This window comes from Suricata suricatta, chromosome 6 (assembly GCF_006229205.1).
Source record: "Suricata suricatta isolate VVHF042 chromosome 6, meerkat_22Aug2017_6uvM2_HiC, whole genome shotgun sequence".
Taxonomy (NCBI): domain Eukaryota; kingdom Metazoa; phylum Chordata; class Mammalia; order Carnivora; family Herpestidae; genus Suricata; species Suricata suricatta.
In genome coordinates this window covers 80,693,879-80,717,240 of record NC_043705.1, presented here as the reverse complement: position 1 = coordinate 80,717,240, position 23,362 = coordinate 80,693,879, and the positions used below count along the sequence as shown (strand labels likewise).

The following is a 23,362-nucleotide window of genomic DNA, read 5'->3' as shown; positions in this document are numbered from 1 at the left end:
TTTTCATTATGTGTTCTAATTCAACAGTAGCATAGATAATCCCCAAAGGTAGATAATCTTAAAATAACTTATATTTGGATATTTGTACAGGCATTCAGTACAGATGCGTGACAAAGCCTTCTCATTTCTCTAAGGTGGCTATACTGAAAGGTGGTCCAGATTAGACAAAAGGGCATAGAAATATATGCCAATAAATACGTAAAACACTTTAAAAAGTAACCTTGAAATTTCCCCAAGGTAACAATGCAGCAGTTATTAACATGTTTCTGTGTGTTGTAAGTATGTGGTTTCCGGAAAGGGCAAGACAGACACTGCAATGTTTTCTGCTGGCTGGTGGGCCCCTTTTGACCTTTCGGACAGAGCTTGGAAAGCTGTCCCCTTCAGTCTTCGTATCACTAACTCCTTCAGTTCTCATCTCTCAAGGCTCTCCTGACTCTCTATGTGAGTCGATTTCTCCTCATATTGCATATGATTTATACTCCTCACTGCATACTGTTACTTCCTTCATAGCATTTATCAGAACTAATGAATACCTCATTATGTGTTTCTTTACCTTTTTATCAGTCTCCCTCACCTGATTATAAGCTACATAATTACAAAGTGATACAGCTAGCACCTAGTGCAATGCTTGGCACAGTTAACAATCTGGTCAATTGCTGCAGATTGAATGAAACAAAGTAGAAACTAGGTCTGAGGAGGTTTTTTTCTGTAGACTCTAGGTTCAGGGCTGTCAGAGATGTTATAGGCAATGAGTTCTAATCCATTAATCAATCCCTTTACTGGAAATGCTAATTTTCAGACCTAATTAGTTTGACTTTATACATTTTCCTGGTACCCACGCTTGGGTTTTGATAGGCACAGCTCTGACATCAAGACTTCAAATGCTTTTTTTTCTAAGCACCTTCTGTGTGGTGACTCCCAATGTAATTGAAAAAGTAAATAAGTAGCGAGCAAAGCAAGGGAGTGTGGTTCCTGTTGCTCCAGGCCTCCCAAGAGGAATGGAGCCAAGCTGCTTGGAGAGAAAGCAGGCCTGGGAAACCACAGGGTCATTATCCCCCACTGTGCACAGAAGATGGGGTCACATGACTAGATGACAGGGTGCAACGGAGGGGGAAAGGAAGTGCCCTTTGGACTTCAGGAGCTATCTCAGTCCACACTGTGAATATTTAGAGGTATTTTTCTATGTTTCAAAGGTAACAAGTGCAATTATTTCCAAGCACGTAACGGAGAATCCAATAAAGGTCAGGGAGTCTCTCAGACTGAAAGCAATGGTTTCTGGAACTGAGCCAGTTACCAGCTGCACCAGGAAAGAAAAAAACAGCTGCAGATATGAGGTTTCCACCCCTAAGACATGAACGAGCCACCCCTGGATGCAGCGGTCTCAGCCCTCACAGCTTCATCCTGACAAGTCAGTTGAACAGGGAGTCCTGGGGGTGTCAGGTGGTGCCTAAAAAGAACTTGTAATTTAGGAGCAAGGATACCAAGGCCAACATGGGGATGCTGTTACCATAAACCACCTACTTCTTAAGTAGCAAAGTCTTCCATGACATGATTTATAATGTAAAATACTTAGGGAATGTTAAAAAAAAATTAAAACACTTAGGGAATATCAAGTTTTTAGAAGTATATGAATAAAAAATCCAGTTATTCTTCTCTGTTATTTTACCATTTCAGAAACAGTGCCACTACAAATACTACTAGCTCACACTTATGGTGTGCTGAATTAAAAATTCTAGGCATTGTGCTAAAAATACTTTCACCAAAATTCTATTAGGTACTATCATTATCCTAATTTTACAGGCTATGTTTCATATGAAATTTGGACACAAAGGGGTGGCAGAGGGGAGGAGATGCACTCAAGTTACATTATTTAAAAAATCTTCCTGCAATAGGAAGAGATACTGAACTTAACTGCAGATGGTTTTACAGTGTTTAAATATAATGCACCTCTCAGGGCACCTAAGTGGCTCTGTTGGGTAGTATCTAACTCTTGATTTTGGCTCAGATCATGATCTCATGGTTTGTGAGTTTTAGCCTTGCGGCAGTGTTGACAGTGCAGAGCCTGTTTGGGATTTTCTCTCTCCCTCTCTCTCTCTGTCCCTTCCCCTGCTCTCTCTCTTGCTCTCAAAATAAATAAAACAAATGTTTAAAAAAACCATAATGCACCTCTAAGAAAAATTTAGTAAACTTATTTACATAAAATAATTTACATAAACCTTTAAGATGTTTTAATTATAATTTTAACAGGGACTATTACTTTTGGTTATATAATTAGCCACATAATGGTTCACAAATTCCCTGGATCCGTTCTATTATGTCAAGAGTTCTGATGTATGTAAGAGAAAAGTACAGCCACTAATTCAAAATCTTTATCTCCTGGGGGGTTAGGATCTCGAGAACAGTTAAGTTTAGTGAAAAAAATTATTTGATTTGAGACTCTCCCTACTGATTAGCAGTCAGCTTCTGTCTTGAAAGGAGACCTCATATTTCTAATGTTATATTTTCTTCCTATTAAAGGCTTTTCCTCCACAAGAGGTTAAGTATTTGGCTCAGAGTCACGGTTTTGAGATCTCAATTTAAGGCTGCTGTCCATCAGGGAAGGTAGCAAAGAGAAACACTAACAAAAGTCTTTCTTCTAAGAAAGGACAAAGCAAAATCCTGTAGCTCACAGGTATTAGATTTCTAAATACTGATGTCTTTCTAAATATAGAGAAAGGGAAAAGGATCCAAAAAGTGATTTTTAGGAATTCACATAGGAATCTAAAGAAAAATTTCTCCCATTTCACCCGTACAGTGTTCATACTCCTTGTGAACTACTGGTCTTGCATAAGCCACTGAATGGGAAAATATGCAGATAACTTCCCACTACATTTGGTTTCTCAAAGCCTTCTGATTATTACAACAAGGGAAAAGGAAACTACCAAGCCCCTAGCTGTCTGTTCCTTTGAAGATTTTATGCTAACATAAACCCACAAGCGTAGCCAGATACTGACTGAGATATTGGGTAAACAAGTTAGAATGTTCTTTATCTAAAAGGAAAAGTGATGAAAATATAAATCCACCCTCTTTTGTCTAGCAGCTATTGATCTTAAAATTCAATTTTAATTTTGATATACACCACAAAATGATTACTCAGCTTTTAATCTGAAAAACAAATGTGAATAGAATGCTATTAAGAAAATAACAAGGAAGTATTTAAACCATGTTCTTCACAGGTGTTAAGAACTATGTCATGTACTCTTGGGTATATGAAAACAAATATATACTCTATGTGAAATACTTAATACTGTGATTTTCTATTTTTATTTCAATAAGATGGCTTCTAGATTTGATCCTACACAATGAAAATAGTAACATTACCTATTTGTTATAGTTCACCATTTATAAATCATTTTTGTTCACATTATCACATTATCATTTAGTCAATAAACATTTGGTAGATTACTACTTTAGCAAAGTCCCGTGCTAAGTGACTGAGAGGCAGAGCTATTATCAAATTTCACCACTGAGGGAAGATGTTGGAAAAATATACAGCTAATTGTAACAAAAATTCAGGCATCTGAAATGTTACTCTTTGCCTAAGTAAACTTACCACCATTTGTATTTAAAATTCGCAAAATGGCTGATGTACATTCATTAGTACATTCACCTTCGTACAGTATATATATCACAACGCCCCTTTGATTTGTAAAAGCTTGGTTTTTCCTTGTTTGGTATGAAACCATGGAACTATAGGGTGTACAAGATTAAAAATACATATGGATCATTATGTTGTAATGACCCTGATGACCCAACGGATCTCATACAATGATCACATCCAATGTATACAGTAATAAGCTCATCATTTCCCATGAGATTCTAGGACATTATTCCAGAGGAAAGAGAACCTGTCTGGATTTGTAACCTTATAAACATAATGGAGCATTATGAGCATAAACACCACAACTAAGAAAGAAGCAGTATTGTCAACAAAATACCTTAAAATAAAGGTAGGACCCCATGCAGTATATGACAAGGAAACCAGAAAATTGGGACAAATTGTCCACAATAGCTTCCTGTCCAAAAGGGCCAACATGTATATTGACAGGATATACATGTAGCTAAATATACATAGAGCTAATTCTTATATTGTAAAAGAACTTCTAGGTTTACTTTTCAGTTCTCTGACATTTTTTAAAAGCATGATCATATAGAGATGTACTTTTTAACTGTTAAGTTTGCTTTAAACCTTACTCTGAACAGCTGAGTAATTTTAATTCATACATGAAGAAGTAGAAAATAATATGCTTAAAATGCCATTTGTCTTCACTCAAACTATGTGTTTGTCTTTACTTACGAAGAGTGACATCTCAAATGGCAAAATGCAATGCAAATGTTTTATGTGCATGAAGACAGGCGGCATCCGTAACAATTATCTTGAAATATGGTGGCAGTTTACAATCAAGGACATCAGCACAAGCAGAATGTAAATATCCATTTGTTTCTCAAAATAAAACAGAATAGCAGCATTTTAAACAAATAACAATGCAGATTTGGTTTAGTTCATCAGGTATGCTTTAGAACTGGAAGAGTGATTCATTTCCTAACATTTTGCTGAATACATTGTCAAATTATATTGGCAAACAGAAATAAAGCAATCCATTGACACTGTTATTTTGCTTTTGATGACGTAGTAGAGCATTCTCCTTAAAAAGGGCAAAAAGAAAATCTATGAAGCAACAGGAGCAGTCAGAGCTTTTATTAAGGCTATTGCTAACATAATTCCATTATAACTGACATTTAGAATCAACAGTATTGTATTGTTTGTCAACATCTACCAGTTAGGGAAACTGGCAACAATCACATTTCACAGGTCCTCATCTCTCTAGTGTAGGTTAAAAGCATTTCTGGATGTGTGGCGACCTCTTCAGGAAACGAGTACCCTTAGAGGTAGCCAAGGGAACACACACTGTAACTGAGACAGGGTCCTGTTCTCTGGCATACTCATCTGACCTGATGAAGTAAATATTTCCCCAATTTAAACTACTTATAACTTCTTTAATAGTTCAACATTTTCCAGGTTATATTTTCATTGCATGTTTATGTCTTAAATGTTCATTTATATGAAAAACACCTTGGATGGGAGTTTTGTATTCATTTAAGAATTCTCTATCAGAACAGAGTATGTCTTCAACAGAGTAGATCAACATGGCTTGCGAAAGGAAGGAAGAGAAGTAGGCAGAAACAGAAGGAATTTAAAGCAGTCTGTTTAAGGTGTATTTTCATAATTTTGAATTATAAGGAAAAAGCATCTAACTAACAAAGTAGGAATAAAAATATCACCAATCACAAAAAGTCATTGGAAGCTGAAAATTCTAACTCTTCCAAAAGAACAGAGTCTTTCCTGGCAAATCAGACCCCACAAAATCTATCTGATGAAGTATTAACATAAGCTTGCTTACAGAGATGTCTAAAGATAATTTGGACTGTTTTTATAACTTTAGGTTGAAAACCTTAAGAAGGAGCAACTATTATTATAGATGAATCTCACAAAACTAAATGTAGAGATAACTTGTAAATAGGCCACTTATGTGCTATGCCCATGTAATCTCTTTGTGTTTACCACTACGCAGGCTGGTTAATATGGATGGTAGTATTATTTGGAAAACATTCAATTAGGCTCTGAGATAAATGACTCTTATCAATAAATCAATGTGAATTCTAGCTACTAAATATTCTTTAATTTTACATCTCTTTTCTTTCTCTCCTATAGTTTGGGCCTGTGGAAAATTTTGCCCAACTGATCTCCCTGATCTCATGTGTTCAATATGAAAAAGCAAAACAAAAACAAAAACTATTAGGGAAAAAATTTAAGATCTTCATTATCAATAACAAGCATTTAATGGCTACTTTGCCAGGGCCTGAGCAATTAAAATAATTATTTTCATAATATCTCCTATAAGGATAGTTAAGATAGTCATTACGATCGTCATTATTGGGAACAAATATCTATGGGCTCATTTAGTAAGAAGGAGGAAGGATGGCAAGGAGGGAAAGAGAAAGATGGAGGGAAAGAAAGAAAATCAACAGCTAACAATGTAGATGAATAAACAAGACGTTCATTTTGGAAGACAGAGAATCGGTAATGGATACAGAGAGGGAGGGACTGTTGGTGAGGAGTAAGATTTGAGTATGGTCTCACAGGAAAATCAGATTAGAAAGGCTAAGAAGAGAGTTGTCACTTTCTTTTAATTTTCTTGAGTTATTCTCGAGCATGGGTCAGTAAAACATGGCCTCCAGGCCAAATCTGGTCTGCTGCCTGGTTTTGCAAATAACATGTTATTGGAACATAGTCACACTCTTTTCTTTATGTATTTTCTAGAGATGCTTCTGTGCTACCATGGCAGAGGTAAGTAGCTGTGATGCACACCATGTAATCAGGAGAGCCTCAAATATTTAAGACCTAGCTCTAAAGAAAAAGTTCTAAAACAAGGATCATCCTTTTTTGCCTTTTATTATCCTTAACCGTTCCAAATTGAAACCTTGCACCCATTATTATAGATATCTTTATTGCAATGAGGTCTTCACATTAGGATATGGAAAATTAGGAAAATAGTGCCATTTACAGAGTATCACCTTAATCAAGTTTACTTCTGTCTACTCAGGCATTTGTAGTGTTGCACAATTCAGAAGTGATGAATGACAACTAAATGATACCTATTAGTAACCTTAAAAGAAATCAATTAGTGATATTAAATTTAGTTCTGGGTACGCCGTGCTCACCATTTACATTCATGGTAAGTTACAAAAGACATGACTTAAAGAATCAATCATGAGTCTTTATATCTTCAAGTGAGGACATTAATGCAGTAGGTGGGGAAATGAACACGCATCACTGCCTATAAATGGCACGCTGTATGCGTGAACAACAGAATATCATTTCTAAGAATGTCCTTCAGTCCCAACCATCATTACCACATGCACTAGAAATATAGCCTAAGAGTAATACTATCTTAGAAAAGCCATTCGTAGGCCTCTGACTCATATTTTTTCTCTTTGGTGTCTTATTTCATTTGTTACCTGTTTTCCATGATGTTTCTCTAGCATATTAAATAATTTAACACTAGGTAACATTTTGAGTACATTATCTCTGGGAAACAATTAGGGAAATTTGCTTTTTCCTACCAAATATAATTATCAAAGAACAAGTATTTATAAAGGTCAGATATACCTTGTGATGTAAAAAAATTAAGATTCTTCAATAAATATACATTTCATTCTTTGATGCATGAGTTCCTCAGTTGTATTAAATGCCAGTCACTGTGCTAGGCAGTAGAAATACGGCCTTACCATGAATAAAGTATGGTTTCACCCCTCAAGAGGTTCCTAGCTTTTGCTGTGCATGTATGTACATACAAAGCAATGGCAGTTAAACAAGTTCAGAACTAAGTAACTCAAAGAGAAGTTTCAGATGAAAAATTTAAGTAAATTTCTGTTGTCCGAACAGGTGAAAAGAGATGGCCCTCAACAAACAGCGTTTCCAAGAACTTTTCATCATGTAATGTAAAAAGGTTCCTGAAATATCTTGTTTCCTTTAATTCTTACTGTTAAAGGAAATAAGAAAATTATATATATAATTTACACTTTCTCTGTATCCTTTCGTCCTGCTCAATAGAGGACCACTGATATGTTCAAGTCATAGATACATATGCAGAAGATCTTAGGGCAGCTTGAGATCGGGCAGGAGGGAACTACTTTTCATTCCAGCAATGATATTAACAAGCCCTGCCCTGTGAATCACTGCAGCAGTTAGCTGAATGATTGTGAAAGATGGGTACTGAATTCTGGCATCACCAGGTTGGTTTTAGATTCAGCAGGGATGGGTGTGTCTATTCCCAGCTCTTCTCAACATCTAGAGGGTTCTAGATGACCAATGTAATGCTTTCTTGCATTGGGTAAGATGAACAGGCAGACGGGTCAGGAAAGACAGATGAAAAAATGAGCATGGATATCCAAGACAACATGAAAGATTTCCTGCTACCAACAAGAGCCAGTCTGTATGATACGTCAGACGAGACTGGCCGTCCAGTCTTCTCAGCAGGGCAGGGACAACGGAATCCCCACAAACAGGACATGTGAATGTGCACTGCCAAAAAACCACCGTGGTCCTTCTGTGGAGTCATTCCTTTTAAAGAAATATTCAAATGTTTCATGAAATGGTTTCAATTCAGCTCTAAAACAGAGCTTTCATAAAGATGATGGAGAAAAAGCTAATTCCTTTCCCTTCTCATCAAGAAAAAAAAAAAAAAAACTAACAGGTATACACACATCCAGGGAAGCGTTTTCAATGTTGTAGTGTTTTTTTCTAAAGAAACATCTGCATGAAACAGAAATCCGACCATTCCTACTCAAAACCCTTTAGTGGCTTCCTACTGCTCCAAGGGGGAAGACCAACCTCCTGGACCTGGCCTGCCTTCCTTGGGTCTGATCCCTGCTACCTCTCTAGCCAAAATCTAAGTCAGCATTTCACTCAGCCATACTTCGATTGCCTTTTGTTGCTTTGAAAGGTTGTTCTTACTCCCAGTTGATTGTTTCTTCTCTTTTCTACCTTTTCTTAGTTACTTCTTTTTAAAGTTTTTAATGCTTATTTATTTATTTTTGAGAAAGAACACAAGCAGGGGAGGGGCAGAAAGAGAGAGAGGGAGGCACAGATTAGGCTCTGAGCCCGATGTGGGGCTTGAACTCACTAACTGTGAGATCATGACCTGAGCTGAAGTCAGACACTTAATCAACTGAGACACCCAGGCAGCCTCTCTTAGTTAACCTTTTTTTTTTTTTAATGTTTTATTTATTTTTGAGAGAGAGGCAGAGAGAGTGAGATAGAAAGGAGTGGGGGAGAGGCAGAGAGAAAGAGAGCGAGCGAGCGAGAGAGCAAGAGAGAATCCAAAGCAAGCTCCAGGCTCTGAGCTGTCAGCAAAGAGCCGGACGTGGGTCTCAAGCTTGTGAACCAGGAGATCATGACCTGAATTGAGGCTGGATGCCACTCAGGCACCCTTCTCTTAGTTCCTTCTTAACTTTCAGTCCAAATATCACTTTTTCAGAGATGCCTTCCATGGCCTTATGATGGGGTCATCTCTTTTTGCTTATTTTCTGAAATAATTATCTGCTGACATAGGTCTCCTTCATTAGACTTTAAGCTCCATGAGGACAAAGACACCCATCTGCTTTGCTCAGCACTTTATCCAAACACCAACCAGGTGCTTGACATATAGAAAGTGCTTAAATAAATATTTAATGACTTCAGTTGAACATTATGGAACACTAGCCATGTGACTGCTTTACAACACCCAGATGCTTACAAAGTAGATAAAGCATTCTTTAAGAAAGGGAAAAAAAAATCTTTTTGAGTTCTGCTAAATGTGGTAAAACATCAGTTAGGAAATTCCTTGGGAATTAAGCTTATTTTGAAAATAGCTGATCACGTAAAAGAAGTTCAGTAAATGCCACAATATTTGTTGGGTGGCTCTTACAACTTTGACTGCTGTGTGCTGTTTTTTTTCTCCCTATGATGAAAGGCCTTTGGAAATTCTATTCTTACTGACTTAATCTGTGGTATATAGAGAAGCTTTAGAAATTATGAATAAAATGAGAAATGTCACCAGGCAAGTTTACATGATACCATAAAAGCAAAAATACAGTAACTCCAATAAGCTGTTTCTAACAGGATAGGTCGTAAAGGCTATATTTCACACAAAAATTACCATTTTCTTTCCTCCACATGAGGTATATTAGGGAAAAAATAAGACTTAAGAATGAATAACATGGTATGGTGTGATAAAAAAAAGGATAAATTTAAAATTATATACCAATTATGTTTTCATTTGGTTATAAAGAAGTTTATAGATTATTTGTGTATCATGCCATATGGTTATGTCCTGCTTTGGGTTTTAAAAAATCTCAAAAAGCAGTTTTAGTTATTGTAATTTGATATCTTCATTTATTTATGTAAGTAAATAGAAGGCTAATTTTGAAGAGATATAGTGGGAATTTTAAGAATGAAGGGAGAAATAGTACCCCCTGAGAATTAAAGTTCCTTCTCACAAACTCTTGATCTTAAAAGGTAAGGAGCGAAGTACCTTGGCACTGGCCTAGCTTTAACATTTACATTCTCACATTATTTACATAGCGAGTGGACAGGGGGCAGGGAAGGGAGAAAGGGACTAAAGGAAATGTGTGCCTACTGACCACTCTAATACATAATATAATAACACATCTGTTGTTTGCTGCTAAATACTTCAAAGTGTATGTTAAAAATTAACCCTCGCTGGCATGTTATAAACGACTGCTTGCTTAAGCCCTGGTTATTGTCTCAGAGAGGACAGGGTCAATATAACAAATAACTCCTGTTAGATGAAAAACAGATTGAGCAAAGAGAGGACTGATCTTCTGCGACTTTTGGAGGAAGACAGTCGTCTGCGAAGAGCAGTGATATTGTGTCACTAAAACTCTAAAATAATCACATTCAAACAATTCCAAAAAAAAATCTACGAAGTATACTAAAAGTTTAATACTGATGCACAGCAGGCAAAGAATTTTGGTCTGTTTTTATAATGCATACAGGTTTGCATAAGATACAGTTCTTTCTTCATTTATGCACTATAAAGAAGTGAATCAGTGAAAAATAAAAATGTAAAATGAACATCAGGGTGAAACAACTTATGATTATTTTTCTACAAAGTCCTTAATCATATAATGACATTCAATTAGCACTTTGAACAGCAGATAAAAGGCCAATTTCATTTTTCATTAATTTATCCATGTATTCATTCATTCACAAGATGTTTATTAAACTTTTAGTGTATTTAAAGTTACCCAATAAAAAATGTTCCCAGAAAATTTGCACTATTTCCTTCCCACAAAAAACCAGATCAGACTGTGCAATGAAAAAAAAAAGTTCAGCCCTAAAGGGTTGATTGAAGGACATGAAATAGGCAAGTGTTTCTTTTCCATAACAAAAATGTCTATGTACAAGAAGCACAAGTAAGTACCTATTCTCTCCAAGCCACTTTATAAAAATTTAATACTTAGTATAATAGAGGTCATTTTATTTTACAATACATAACCTTACATTAGAAGGAAATGACCTTTTGTATACTAAATAAAATAGCAATTGAATGGTATCTTCTCCTTCATGTCACTTTAGTTCCATGCATGGCATTATTTCTCCAAGAACCAGGCACTATCCACTGGCATTATTAGCTAGCAACACTACCAAGCTATTCAGTTCAGTAAATAATAAATATTTTTATTGACAAGTCGAAAGCCCAGAGACCCCTGGGGGAAAATATGACCCACTATAAATTACGCATAGATTTAATTTTACTTATCTACTTAAATCAATGGGTCTGTAAACTAAGATACTATTTGCAAGGTACACTTCTTAAAGATATATAACTTAGAAAACATTCAATGTAAATGCAAAAAAATAGCAGCTGAGATTTTGAGTGCCATTCATTTCAAGGTCACTTTCTATTATTTTATTCCATTATAAGAACTGTAACACAAGACTGTGGTACAGTGAAAATGTCAGATGTTGTGGTCCTCTGCCCAACCCTGCCTCCACCACTTGCTCTAGCAAATCTCTCTGCATAAAGCAGGCTCCCAGTAGGATGACAATTACATGGCATGAGTTTATGAGGAAAATACAGAAAGACTTTTTTGAAGTCTGTGTGAGAATATAAAGTCTTCTTTCACTCTCTCTTTTTCTTATATACTGTATCTCATATATTAGCAAACCCAGATGGCTTTACCTTCAACATACACCCAGAATCTGACCACTTCCCATGATCTTCACCCCTACCATCCTGGTCCAACTCCCACTGTTTCTCATTTAGATTATTTCAATAGCTCCCTAACTGGCCTTGCTTCTGTACTTGCCGTCTTACAGTTTGTTTAAAAAAATCCAACTGATCCCTGAAAATCCTGGGGCAGACCAAGTCAGGTCTCAATAGCCCCCATGTCATGCAGAATAAAAAGAAGCCCTTTCAATGACTTACAAGGTCTTCATGATCTGGCCACCTAATAACTATCTAACCTCATTTTCTGTCTCCCTTGTTGGTCTTCTTTAGACACACCTACCATGCTCCCGTATGAGGGCCTTTTCGTCCTTGCTACACCCATGGCTAGTAAAGTTATTCTCACTGACAGTCACATGGTCCACTCCTCTTACCTCTTCAGGGTCTTCTCTTAGCGCTCCATATACAGTAGTGCCCACCCCGGCCTTCCATTCACTTTTGTCCTATTCTGTTACTTTGTGTATCAAATATTACCACATGGGATATTTTATGTTTACTTGCTTATTACTTTTTAAATGTTTGTTTATTTTTGAGAGACAGCCAGGGAGGGGCAGAGAGGGAGACATAGCAGGCTCCAGGCTCTGAGCTGTCAGCACAGAACCCGACACAGGCTCAAATTCATGAACTGAGAGATCATGAACTGAGCCGAAGTTGGATGCTTAACTGACTCAGTCACCTTGGCACCCCTGCTTATTACTTTTAAATGAATTATCTCTTTCCCTCAGTTTTGTAAGCCCCACAGGGGCAGGGCTTTCACTGGTGAAAGGAGAGAGATAATTTGCTACCCCAAAATATGCTTCTTTGGCATTAGGATTATATTGTGAGCTGTATTTTATTATTTTATTTTATTATTTTATATATAGAGAGAATGTGAATGGAGGAGAGGTGAAGAGGGAGAGAGAGAGAATCTTAACTGAGTTTCACACTCTGTGCAGAGCCCCAGGCAAGACTCACTCCCATGACTCTCGGATCATAACCTGAGCCAAAATCAAGAGTTGAACGCTCAACTGACTAAGCCACCCAGGCACATCACTGAGCTGTTTATTTTTAAGAAGCATCAAACATGGGGTAAGTTTTACAACTGAGTAGAAGTTACTGTTTTGTTAGAAACATTTATAAGGGAGCTCTGCATTTATAATATTGTCTCCCTCGTTGTGTCAGGAAGAGAAGGTTGACTCTAAATCTCTAGAAACTCTTATTAAGAGAGAAGACACTAACTTAAATCTGTGTAACAAGCTTATCCTTGTTTACAGCTTTGCCTGGTAACTTCCCACAACTGGCCTCTCTTAGCTGGAGCTGGTATTTAAGGAAGCGGCTTGGAACATTCTGGGAAGTTACTCAGTTTTCCTGCATCTCCTCCATTTATATAGGAGACATACATGTTATTTAACTTCTGTTCTTCTCCTATTGACCCTTTATTACAGAGGGATCTCAGCCAAAAACCTAGAATATTAGCGGGACATTAATTTATCCTCCACCACTGTAGCCACAGTATCTAGAGGAGTCCTTGGCCCAAATATAACCAGCAGTGGGAACACAGAGCTGGAAGATTCATGAGAGTAAGGTGACAAACTATGGAGATATGGACTAGAGATAGAGACCAGCTGCTCAGAGATTTCTAAGCTGTAATGTGGCTTTTTCCTTAGGGTGAGACAGTGGCCTTGTTGACACCGAGTTTGGTATAAGAAATGTTTAGCCCAATGTTTAAAACATTAAACAAAATCACACAGATGTATAGATACTCCCCTAATATATTATATGGTCCATGTTAGCAAGAAAACAAACTCAAATTCAACAAAGCCCTAGCCTGATTAAACTTTGTTAGAAAGTCTAGGAACCATGGTAAAATGAATGGAGGTATCCTGCATTTACTCTTCCTTTATATGGTCATCTTTTCCTGAAAAGTTTGTATATTCTTGGCAATGAGACAACTGAATATAATTTTACAATAGTGTGAACATGTGTGGTCTCTTCTAGTGATGTTGTAGTCCTCTTGAAATGTGGTGGGGATGTGCCATTGTGGAGAACCTTGACATACTTCTTTTTTTAAATTTATTTATATATTTTGAGGATGAGAGAATGAGCAGGGTAAGGGAAGAGAGAGAGGGGCAGAGAGAATCCCAAGCAGGCTCCATGGTGTCGACACAGAGCCCAATGCATGGCTTGGTCCCATGAACTATAAGATCAAGGATCTCATAGGATCCATTCCCATTTGAGGAATGAACATAATAAAGTCAATATCCTCATGGAACTTACATTCTAATGGGCAGAGATAGACAAAAAGCAAGCCAGTATTGTGTGTGTATGTATATATACACCACTCTTATACATATACAGATATTTAAACATGCACATATATGCCAAGGTAGATATAAATAAAATAAATGTCAGGTCATGATAAGGAGTGATGAAATATTAAGCAGGGTAAAACTTATAGGGAATGCCATGATGGGGGTTGAGGAAGAGTCCAAAGTTACATGACCAACATTTTGTAGAGCCAGGATTCAAACACGGAGCATTCCAATGCTAAATCTGTGGTCCTAATGACTATGCTAAAGTTAAGTGGCTATGCAAAGGCTAAGCTTCTAGCCTATTAGAGTTGGCAATGCAGAGGGTGACGGTCTAATCAGGACAGAGACACTTTGAAAGGGAAACCTGACAATGAAAAAGGCTTCTCATAGTGCTCTGTACCTTATAAAGAAAGAAAAATATTTAAAAACAAAAATTGGGCTAACTCCCTCCCCCCAGCAGTTCTCATAATTAGTATGGCAAGTCAATGCCTAGTAAATAGGCTTGGGTGCCCTAGTGCCATATGCTGATTGCTCTGCTTCTGCCTTAGAGGCCAGACAGTAGGAAGCAATTTGTAAGTGAGAAGTTTAGGCTTGTTTCTGTGTCATCCATGTTCTAACAGATTTCTTAAAGCCTAGAATTTCCATTTGATCAAGATTAATGAGAAAAACCTAGCTACTCTAGCATAAATCAGGCTTCACTGGAGAACTTGAACACAACCAACAGTCACCTAAATCTCTGGGGTAACCATGAACCCAATTCCACAGGTCTGAGCGTGATCTCCTGCCTATTGTATAGACACAGTATGAGCCAGGATTTAAGAAGACCACACAGACCACTGCAGAACAGAGTCAAGCTGCCAGCCCTACACCATGGTACTGTGGGGAAATGAATCATCCCAGGAAATATGGGATGGATAAGGCTTTTTCTAGATCAGTATTTAGTAAATGGCTTTAAGTTTTGCTTCATAAGAGAAATTTCTATGATTGATCATCCTCACAAATAGGAAGAAACTGGAAACATACCAACACATAGTTTAAATGTTTTGCTTAGATTCCCAGGCTTTTTTATTATTAGCTCAATCTAGACTCGAATCTTCTCTTACCAGCTGTATGACACTGGACAAATTACTTACTTTTTTGTGGCTCAATTTCTCCTACTATGAAGTGGAAATAAGTGGTACCATTCTCATCAAAATATGAGGACTACAAAAGATAGTGAATGTACATGCCAAATGGTAAGCACTTGATGAATGCATGACAGCCATCTTTTGGGGAGCCCACGTCATGTATTTCCCCTCCTCTGAGAATCATCCCCTCACACTCTGAGACTGGCGCCTGTAAGTCTATGTAACAATGACTCTTCCCTGTTTAGCAACCTTATTGATTAAAACAGGGGTAGACCCCTAATATAAGCTGGCCTAATCAATTCTTTCTGTCAAAAATTTGAAGTTAGACCTCAAAGACTAATTAGTTTCTGCAGATGCTAGGTCTGGAAAGTCATATTGATTCAAATGTCATTGGAGGACCCTTTGCAAATGGGGCAGAGGAATACAGTCTTCAGATGAAGAAGGAAATGAAGCAGCAAAATAAAAAGAGGAAACAATGAGAGAACATGTGAACACGGAGGAAAAGACTGAAAGAGATGCTGTCTTGGTCCCTGAACGCTTCCAAGTTCCTAATTCCAATGGCTCCCAAGCCTGCTGAACTTCTGTGTCCTGAGTTCCATGAGATAACTTTCTTATAATAAATCTCCTATTGCTTAAATTAGCTTAAACTGTTCCTGTCTTTATAATCAGAGTTCCTTACAAAAGAATGGTTACCTACACATTTGTATTAGTTTAATACAAAAGTTCACTTTTGACATTCTGTAATTAACTGAATAAAAGTCAGAAATAATAGAGAAGACGTATAGGCCAACTTCCCCCCATCATTTTCTCTGTAACAGAGAAGAAAGCTGGCCCTAGCCAAACTATGAAATAGCTTTGATGTGCTGCTATCCCCTCGTTTCCCTCCCTTCTCATTCTCAAGGACTGTTTACTGGATGGCCCTGAATTCCTGAACAGTGTCTTATATATGCTGTGTCTTTCCTACCAGTAACCATACATCAAAACTTATCTGGCCTTTGACGCTTTCTCGCAAATCCCTCATTTTTGTTTTCTAAGAAGGCAGCTAGATATTCTCGTACATTAACTCAAGCCAACATGTTAATTGATTCTAATATCAGAGAAGCCTTCCTTTTTCATTCCTGGAAACATACATGTGACTTTAGAGAAAAATCCTTTAATTAATATGAATGAAATTAGTGATGGGAAATTCTGACATTGAATAAAGTAGTACGATAATTTTTAGAAAGGTGCTTTTGTGATATCTTTTGTATGATAATCATATTGCATATGCAAATACCAAACTGCACTAGAAAAAACAAAAAGGTTAGAGAGGGATTGCATATTTTTGACATATTTGAAATTATTGAGCAGTCCTTTCTGTGCTGTAGCAAAATTGGTTTAGAAGCTAAAAATAAAAGTACAGCTTAATATATTCAAAATTGTAATCAAATGTTGGAACAAGAAAATCAGTCATAAATGCTTAGTCAACTAACTGAGATTATTACATTTCTATGCTAATCCTATGTTTTTAATTAGCAGATCAAGCAGAAGGAGTATCTAAACAATAGTGTATAAAAAATGAAAAAATAAATTTTCAAGCTCTAATTAAATGGAGAGGCAATAACAAAATACTGCTGCATTTCAGCAACTCTTTATCAAAGACAACAAAAAAACACCTTGGTATATCTTCCTAAAATTACATTTCACAGGCTTCAGCAACCTCTTCTGTTTATAAAGAGTCCAGATGTTAAATATGAGCAGAGAAATCACAGTAAACACCATCTGGCCTTCTTCCCCGAATCTCCCAGTTGGTCAGAAGATCCATTTCTTACGGAAGGCAGTTCAGTGCAGTGATTTAGAGTGTGGGGTCTACAACCAGAGTGCCAGGATCCATATCTGGGATCTGCCACTTTGTTTTAATATGATATTGGGCAAGATAATCAACCTCTCCAGCCATATGTTTCCTCATGTGTAAAATGGGCCTAGCAATAATACCTACTGTTGTTTTGAGGATTTATTCATTCACCAGTAAGTGTTGGGCACTGTTCCAGGCTTTTGGAACAGTGAACACTATAGGTACAAATCATTGCCCTCATGAAGCTTACATGATCAGATATTACATCTAAAGCATTTAATTAGCAGAGTGCCTGGTACTCAGTAAGTTATCATTAAAAGTCAGCTGTTAGGATTACTAATGCTTAAATGAGACAGAATAAAACACTGTCATTCAAATGATGGGAATGTGTCAGAAAGAAGTCAGCACATCTAAGATCTAGCAGTGGCCCTGCCATTAACTGTTTAGATAACCTTCACTCAATCTTGAGCCTCAATTATTTAATCTATAAATTGATTGTAAGGTTCCATTTACTGAAAATATGGCAATTCATGAGACACATAAAAGGTGAGGTTTTAAAAAACATTAAAGGAAATATTTCATTTTGCATTTAAATGATATGAAGCTGCATTAAGCACAAGAATACATTTTCAGTACACTGAAAGCTTCAGTAGAGCTCAAATGCTAGGTAATCAGCTGTAGTTATTATTTTTTTTTAATAAAGAAAAACATTCAAGAATCAATGGAAAGGGGCGCCTGGGTGGCTCAGTCAGTTAAGCGTCTGGCTTCGGCTCAGGTCATGATCTCATGATTGTAGGTTCGAGCCCCGTGTTGGGCTCTGTGCTGACAGCTAGCTCAGAGCCTGGAGCCTGCTTTGGATTCTATATCTCCCTCTCCCTCTGACCCTCCCCTGCTCGCGCTGTCTCTGTCTCTCAAAAATAAATAAAAAACATTAAAAAATTTTTTAAAAATCACTGAAAAAATGTAAATGATCAATACCATACCCAAATCTTTAGCTTCATAAAATATGAAATCACAAAAAAACATAATGAAACGGAAGCAGCATCTTACATTTATCTTAAAAAGTATACTGAGGCGCCTGGGTAGCTCAGTCGCTTAAGCGTTCAACTTCAGCTCAGATCATGATTTGACAGTTAGTGAGTCCAAGCCCCATACTGGGCTCCATGCTGACAACCTGGAGCCTGCTTGGGATTCTTTCTCTCCCTGTCTCTTTACTGCCCCCCCCAATCCCCACCTTGGCTCAAGCTCGAATTCTCACTTTCAAATAAATTAAAAAAAATTTATTCTTTCTTTGCTTTCCATGGATATCAAACAAAGAACATGGCAGAAAACCAACTTTTATAAACAAACTCAAATAAAAATAAATACTGCAGTAAGATTCATCAGCAATAAAGCCATAAATACCATTACCATTTATATCTAGTATAATGTCAAACTTCAATCCATTTATCAAAATTAGTCAGGCTTAATACTTTTTTTTAGAGTGATATCTAACAATCTAGTTACATACCATTTTAAGTAAATGCATGGATACCCCAAAGTTTATCAGTATTCTTCAAAGAGTCATATAAAGTAAAAGTAGGAAAGAAAATTTCATGTTGGTCTATAAAATAATTATAAAGAAAATTTAGTTGATTTATAACTAAACTCAAACAAAATAATCCAGTAATTCAGTAGCTCTAAACAGAAATAGCTTCAATTAGAAACTTAAGAGTATCCAGAGAATCCTTCTAAAAGTTAAATGGAAATTACAAGAACATTTTTCAGAAGCAGGCCAATTTCATTATGCAATTACTTGTTTCCATTTTACAGGTGTCATACTTGTTTATCTATAATGAAACATTGCTCTGCTTTTCTCACTGGTAATCAAAACAGCTCAACAAAGCTAAACGAAGAAACTGTGTCCCCCTCATCCTCAAACTTAAGATGCTATTTTGAGGAGAGATAATTAAAAATAGTTTCAAGTCCTAAATTTCAGTGACTTCTAATCATTGAACAGAATAAGACTTACAAGTTCACATAAAATTTAAAGCACATTAAATATTTTTGCTTTGATTTGTGGGACATAAACTTCACAAGTCATAGACATGTATATATTCTGGTGGAATTTGAGGAGGTCAAAAATGGGGTTTAGTGCCTTTCTTCACTATCTAAAAACTGAAACACTCAATTATGTTAAAAGTAATCAATTTTGAAGTAACCTCATTAGAAATTTTTCTAATGAGGAAAAACATTTCCCAATTTAGTGAGTGCCATATATATTTATATTTAATTTGATATTTCTTAGGAGAAAAAAACACATGTCCTCAGTGCATCTTTTAACATAAATTTACGAAAATCCATTGCAATACTGTTACTACCACAGAAATAGTTCTATAGGATGACACATAGGAACAGCATAATTCACTGCTATAAAAAATTCAAAACAAATAAATACTTTATTTTTTCAACATAGTGTCATGTATTGGTGAGGTACTGAATTGAAAAGAAAAAGAAAATGAATTTATCCAAAAGAGCATTTACAGAAGTTTCGAGAGTAACAAAAGACCACTGGCCAGAGGTATCATAAAATTCATCCAGTAATTATGATTAACAAGGAAAATCAGCAGATAGCTTAGAAGAAATCAATGGAAGTGAATGTAGAAAAATATTATAATGTTGCTATAATATAGTTAATAAGGAAATCATATAAAGTAAAAGAATTTATTAAGGACAAAAAGAAAATATTCTATGCCACAGATGACAAGTTCAGGACTGGTTTGTTAATGCTTCTCAGGGCCCTAAGAGACGTGACTGACCCTGGAATCCTGAATACAACACAGAAAGCCACTGTTGATCACTGGATTTAGGCAGTGAAACCTATTTGTCAAACCTGCTCTAAGTAATATTAAGATATTCAATCTGGAACCTTCCCCACAGGCAAATAGTACAGAAGTAGGTACAACCTTCTAAGATATGTGCTCAAGCATAGGTTGATGTTCAAAAATTTGTGAATGCATGAAAATGCTTAACAAGGAAAAGGGAAAAAATAACACTAGAGCAGCTAATATTATGATTTGGTTACGTGGGATTATTTTTAAAAACTAACTGCCATCTACAACAAAGAATGGTTTCAATTCTGACTATACAAGCACATACAAAAAATACAGCTATACAATATAAATCAAAACGACAATGTGATACCACTTTAGATCTGTCAGAATGGCTAATATTAACAACTCAGGCAACAACAGATGTTGGCAAGGATGTGGAGAAAGAGGATCTCTTTTGCACTGCTGGTGGGAATGCAAACTGGTGCAGCCACTCTGGAAACAGTTTGGAGGTTCCTCAAAAAATTAAAAATAGAACTACCCTACAACCCAGATATTACACTAGTAGGTATCTATCTAAGGGATACAGGTGTGCTGTTTCGAAGGGGCACATGCACCCCAATGTTTACAGCAGCGCTATCTACAAGACCCAAAGTATGGAAAGAGCCCAAATGTCCAGCAATGTATGAATGGATAAAGAATTTGTGGTGTGTATATTTGCAACTATGTGGATGGAACTAGAAGGTATTATGCTATTATGCTATTTAAGCAAAATTAGTCAGGGAAGGACAAATATATCACTTCACTCATCTGAGAAATTTAAGATACAAAACAGATGAACATAAGGGAAGGGAAGCAAAAAATAATATAAAAACAGGGAGGGGAACAAAACATAAGACTCTTAAATATAAAGAATAAATAGAGGGTTGCTGGAGGGGTTGTGGATAGGGGGATGGGCTAAACGGGTAAGGGGCATTAAGGAATCTACTCCTAAAATCATTGTTGCACTACATGCTAACTAACTTGGGTGTAAATTAAAAAAATAAATTATAAAAAGTGAAAAAAAAAGTCATCCATTTTCAAGAAAAGCAGTCACTACACAAGTAGCAAGAAATTGAAAAAAACAGTTCCTTCAACCACAATGCACCAGAAATTAAAGACCTCTACTGGTAACTAATTGACAACTAATTAAGCAGTTTCAGTACTGTTTATTCATTAGAATTTAATGGCTTGAAAAAAATCTGAGACAAAATGAGTAACTACAGTCAAGAATTTGATGCCTGAAGTATATTTAACACCTGAGCAACCAAAATAATAAACTTTCTCTAAATGAAGAAGAAAATCCTTCATTGTTACTTTCAACAAAAAAACATTTTCTTCTTGTGTTGAAATTAATGGTAATGCACTTCTTGCCCAAAATCAAATACTTTTTAAAAAAATCTTTAAAAATATCTATTATAACGTTAGTTGATTTATGGTTCTAGAAACACAAGGACAGTGGCTTAGTTTTATTTGTCTTAATTTCTAGATACATAGTATCTCTACTGACATGTGTTTTAAAATATATGCGATTGTTGAGCCATATTGGAAACATAAGGCATCATTTTAGTTTTAGAATAAAATTAGATAGGTAGCAGGATTTTTTGGAAAAATTAAGTGATCAATTTGATAGAGTAGTAAGTTAACTAGACATGAACAGGGACAGAGCGGGTAGTTTTCTGACTGTTATGAAGGGCAGAAACCGAGTTTCAAACAGCCTGGAAAACCCCCCAGGGAGAAAACGCATGTGCTCTTCCCTATGGCTGCTGACCTACAGTAACCTAAAGCTTCATGATAATACATGACATCGTGGTCTTCACTCCCCTTTCAGGGAGATGGTTCCATGACAGTTCATATAAGGACCATGTAAAACCCAACCCATACGATGCCCTTAATGATAGGAAGCAACACCAGTCAGAGCTCACCCTCGCGATGACCCCTAACCCAATGACCCCTAACCCTTGCAAACATAAAAAGCAAAGACAATCTTGACCCCTGGTGCAGCTGCCACCTCTGGGCCTGCTCACTCTCCCACCTTTAGAGTGCACTTTGGTTTTAACTGCTGTTAAATCCTTGCTTACTTGAGACCGGCTCTGACTTCTTTCTTGGCCAAATTCAAGAACTGAGGCAGGAACTGGGGGTAAGGGTGGGGGACAGATGGGACATGCCACTGACACACTGAGATCAAATAAATGTGTATTTCAGGTGAAGGCACCTTTGTTCTGCTATAATTATGCATTATCCAACTTCACTAGAATATTAAGCCAAAGCCTGCATAATGAAACACATCAGAGAAAAATATACTTCAATAACCAAACCAATTTTGAGAGAGTCCATATGAGTTCAATCTGACAATGAACTCTGTTCCATGTTAAGCAGTATTAAGTTTCCAGTGAATAAAAACTGCATCAATGCCCTACTTCATTTTCCTTAAATATACTTAGCCATATTTTGGATCTGACATGAATTCTTCAAGAGATCTTAAGTTGTATTGACATTTAGCAGTAAAGAACATTTTCAGTTACAACCAACTAAACCCATAATCTATAAAAGCATTAAAACCAAGTCACTGCTCTTAATGTAATTAGGCAAAGTTTTCTAAAATCTCCTTTGAAATAACTATTATGTTATTATTTTCTACCCTTGGCCAAATTCACTGTCATGAATTGTTGTTTAACTATCATGCTCTTCCATGGCTATAATTTATGAATAATTACTTTGCAAAATGAGAATAGGGAGCATATGCTATTAGACTGTAGCTGATTATGTGAATAACTTGTGGTACATCTTATCACTAGTTCATTCATGATTATAATACAACAGATTTTAATCATTAAGTAACTCATTGTCTAATTAGGTATACTTACTTCAGATGAGTGTTTCTGTAAATTATATCAACAACCATCAAAGAAGGCTTTCACACAAAATACGAAAACCAACAAGAAAATACTTAAGTTTTGTGAAAGAACTTCAATGCTGTATTGCATTGCTGTAATGTCACTTTTCTAGTGTTCTATTAATAAAGCCAGAAAATGTTTAAAACAACATTCTCCTTACCTGTGTATACAGTTTTTACTCTCGAGATATGACATACCAGAAACAGCATCTAATGCAAATTTCACTAACTGCTTGGGTTTTAGTTCATCCTTCTTCTTTCTCAGAAAGGAGAGAAAATCACCTCCTAGAAGAATTGAGAGATGGACGAGATAAAATCATGATGTACTCTCTATGAGAGATACCCAGCAGAACAAAAAGCTTTACACATCTGGCCATGCTTTCTACTCATTTGGTTTGACGTAAGCATAAAACCAAGTTTGAAAAGAACACATCTATCAGAAAACAGGAACCATAAACTTCCCTACATACAGTTTAAGTCCTTTAAATGCTTCACACTATTTGTTATCCAATGAGCAATAATATTCAAACA

At 36.4% G+C, this 23,362-nt stretch overlaps 1 protein-coding gene across 1 annotated transcript in view; it reads right to left on the bottom strand.

Moving 5' to 3' along the window:
• Positions 1-23,362, bottom strand: part of FER (FER tyrosine kinase) — a 401,294-nt gene that overhangs the window by 71,742 nt on the left and 306,190 nt on the right. Inside the window, exon 16 of the mRNA XM_029942680.1 lies at positions 22,993-23,116. Within this exon, the coding sequence (XP_029798540.1) occupies positions 22,993-23,116 (124 nt within the window). The remainder of the gene's footprint in view (positions 1-22,992; positions 23,117-23,362) is intronic.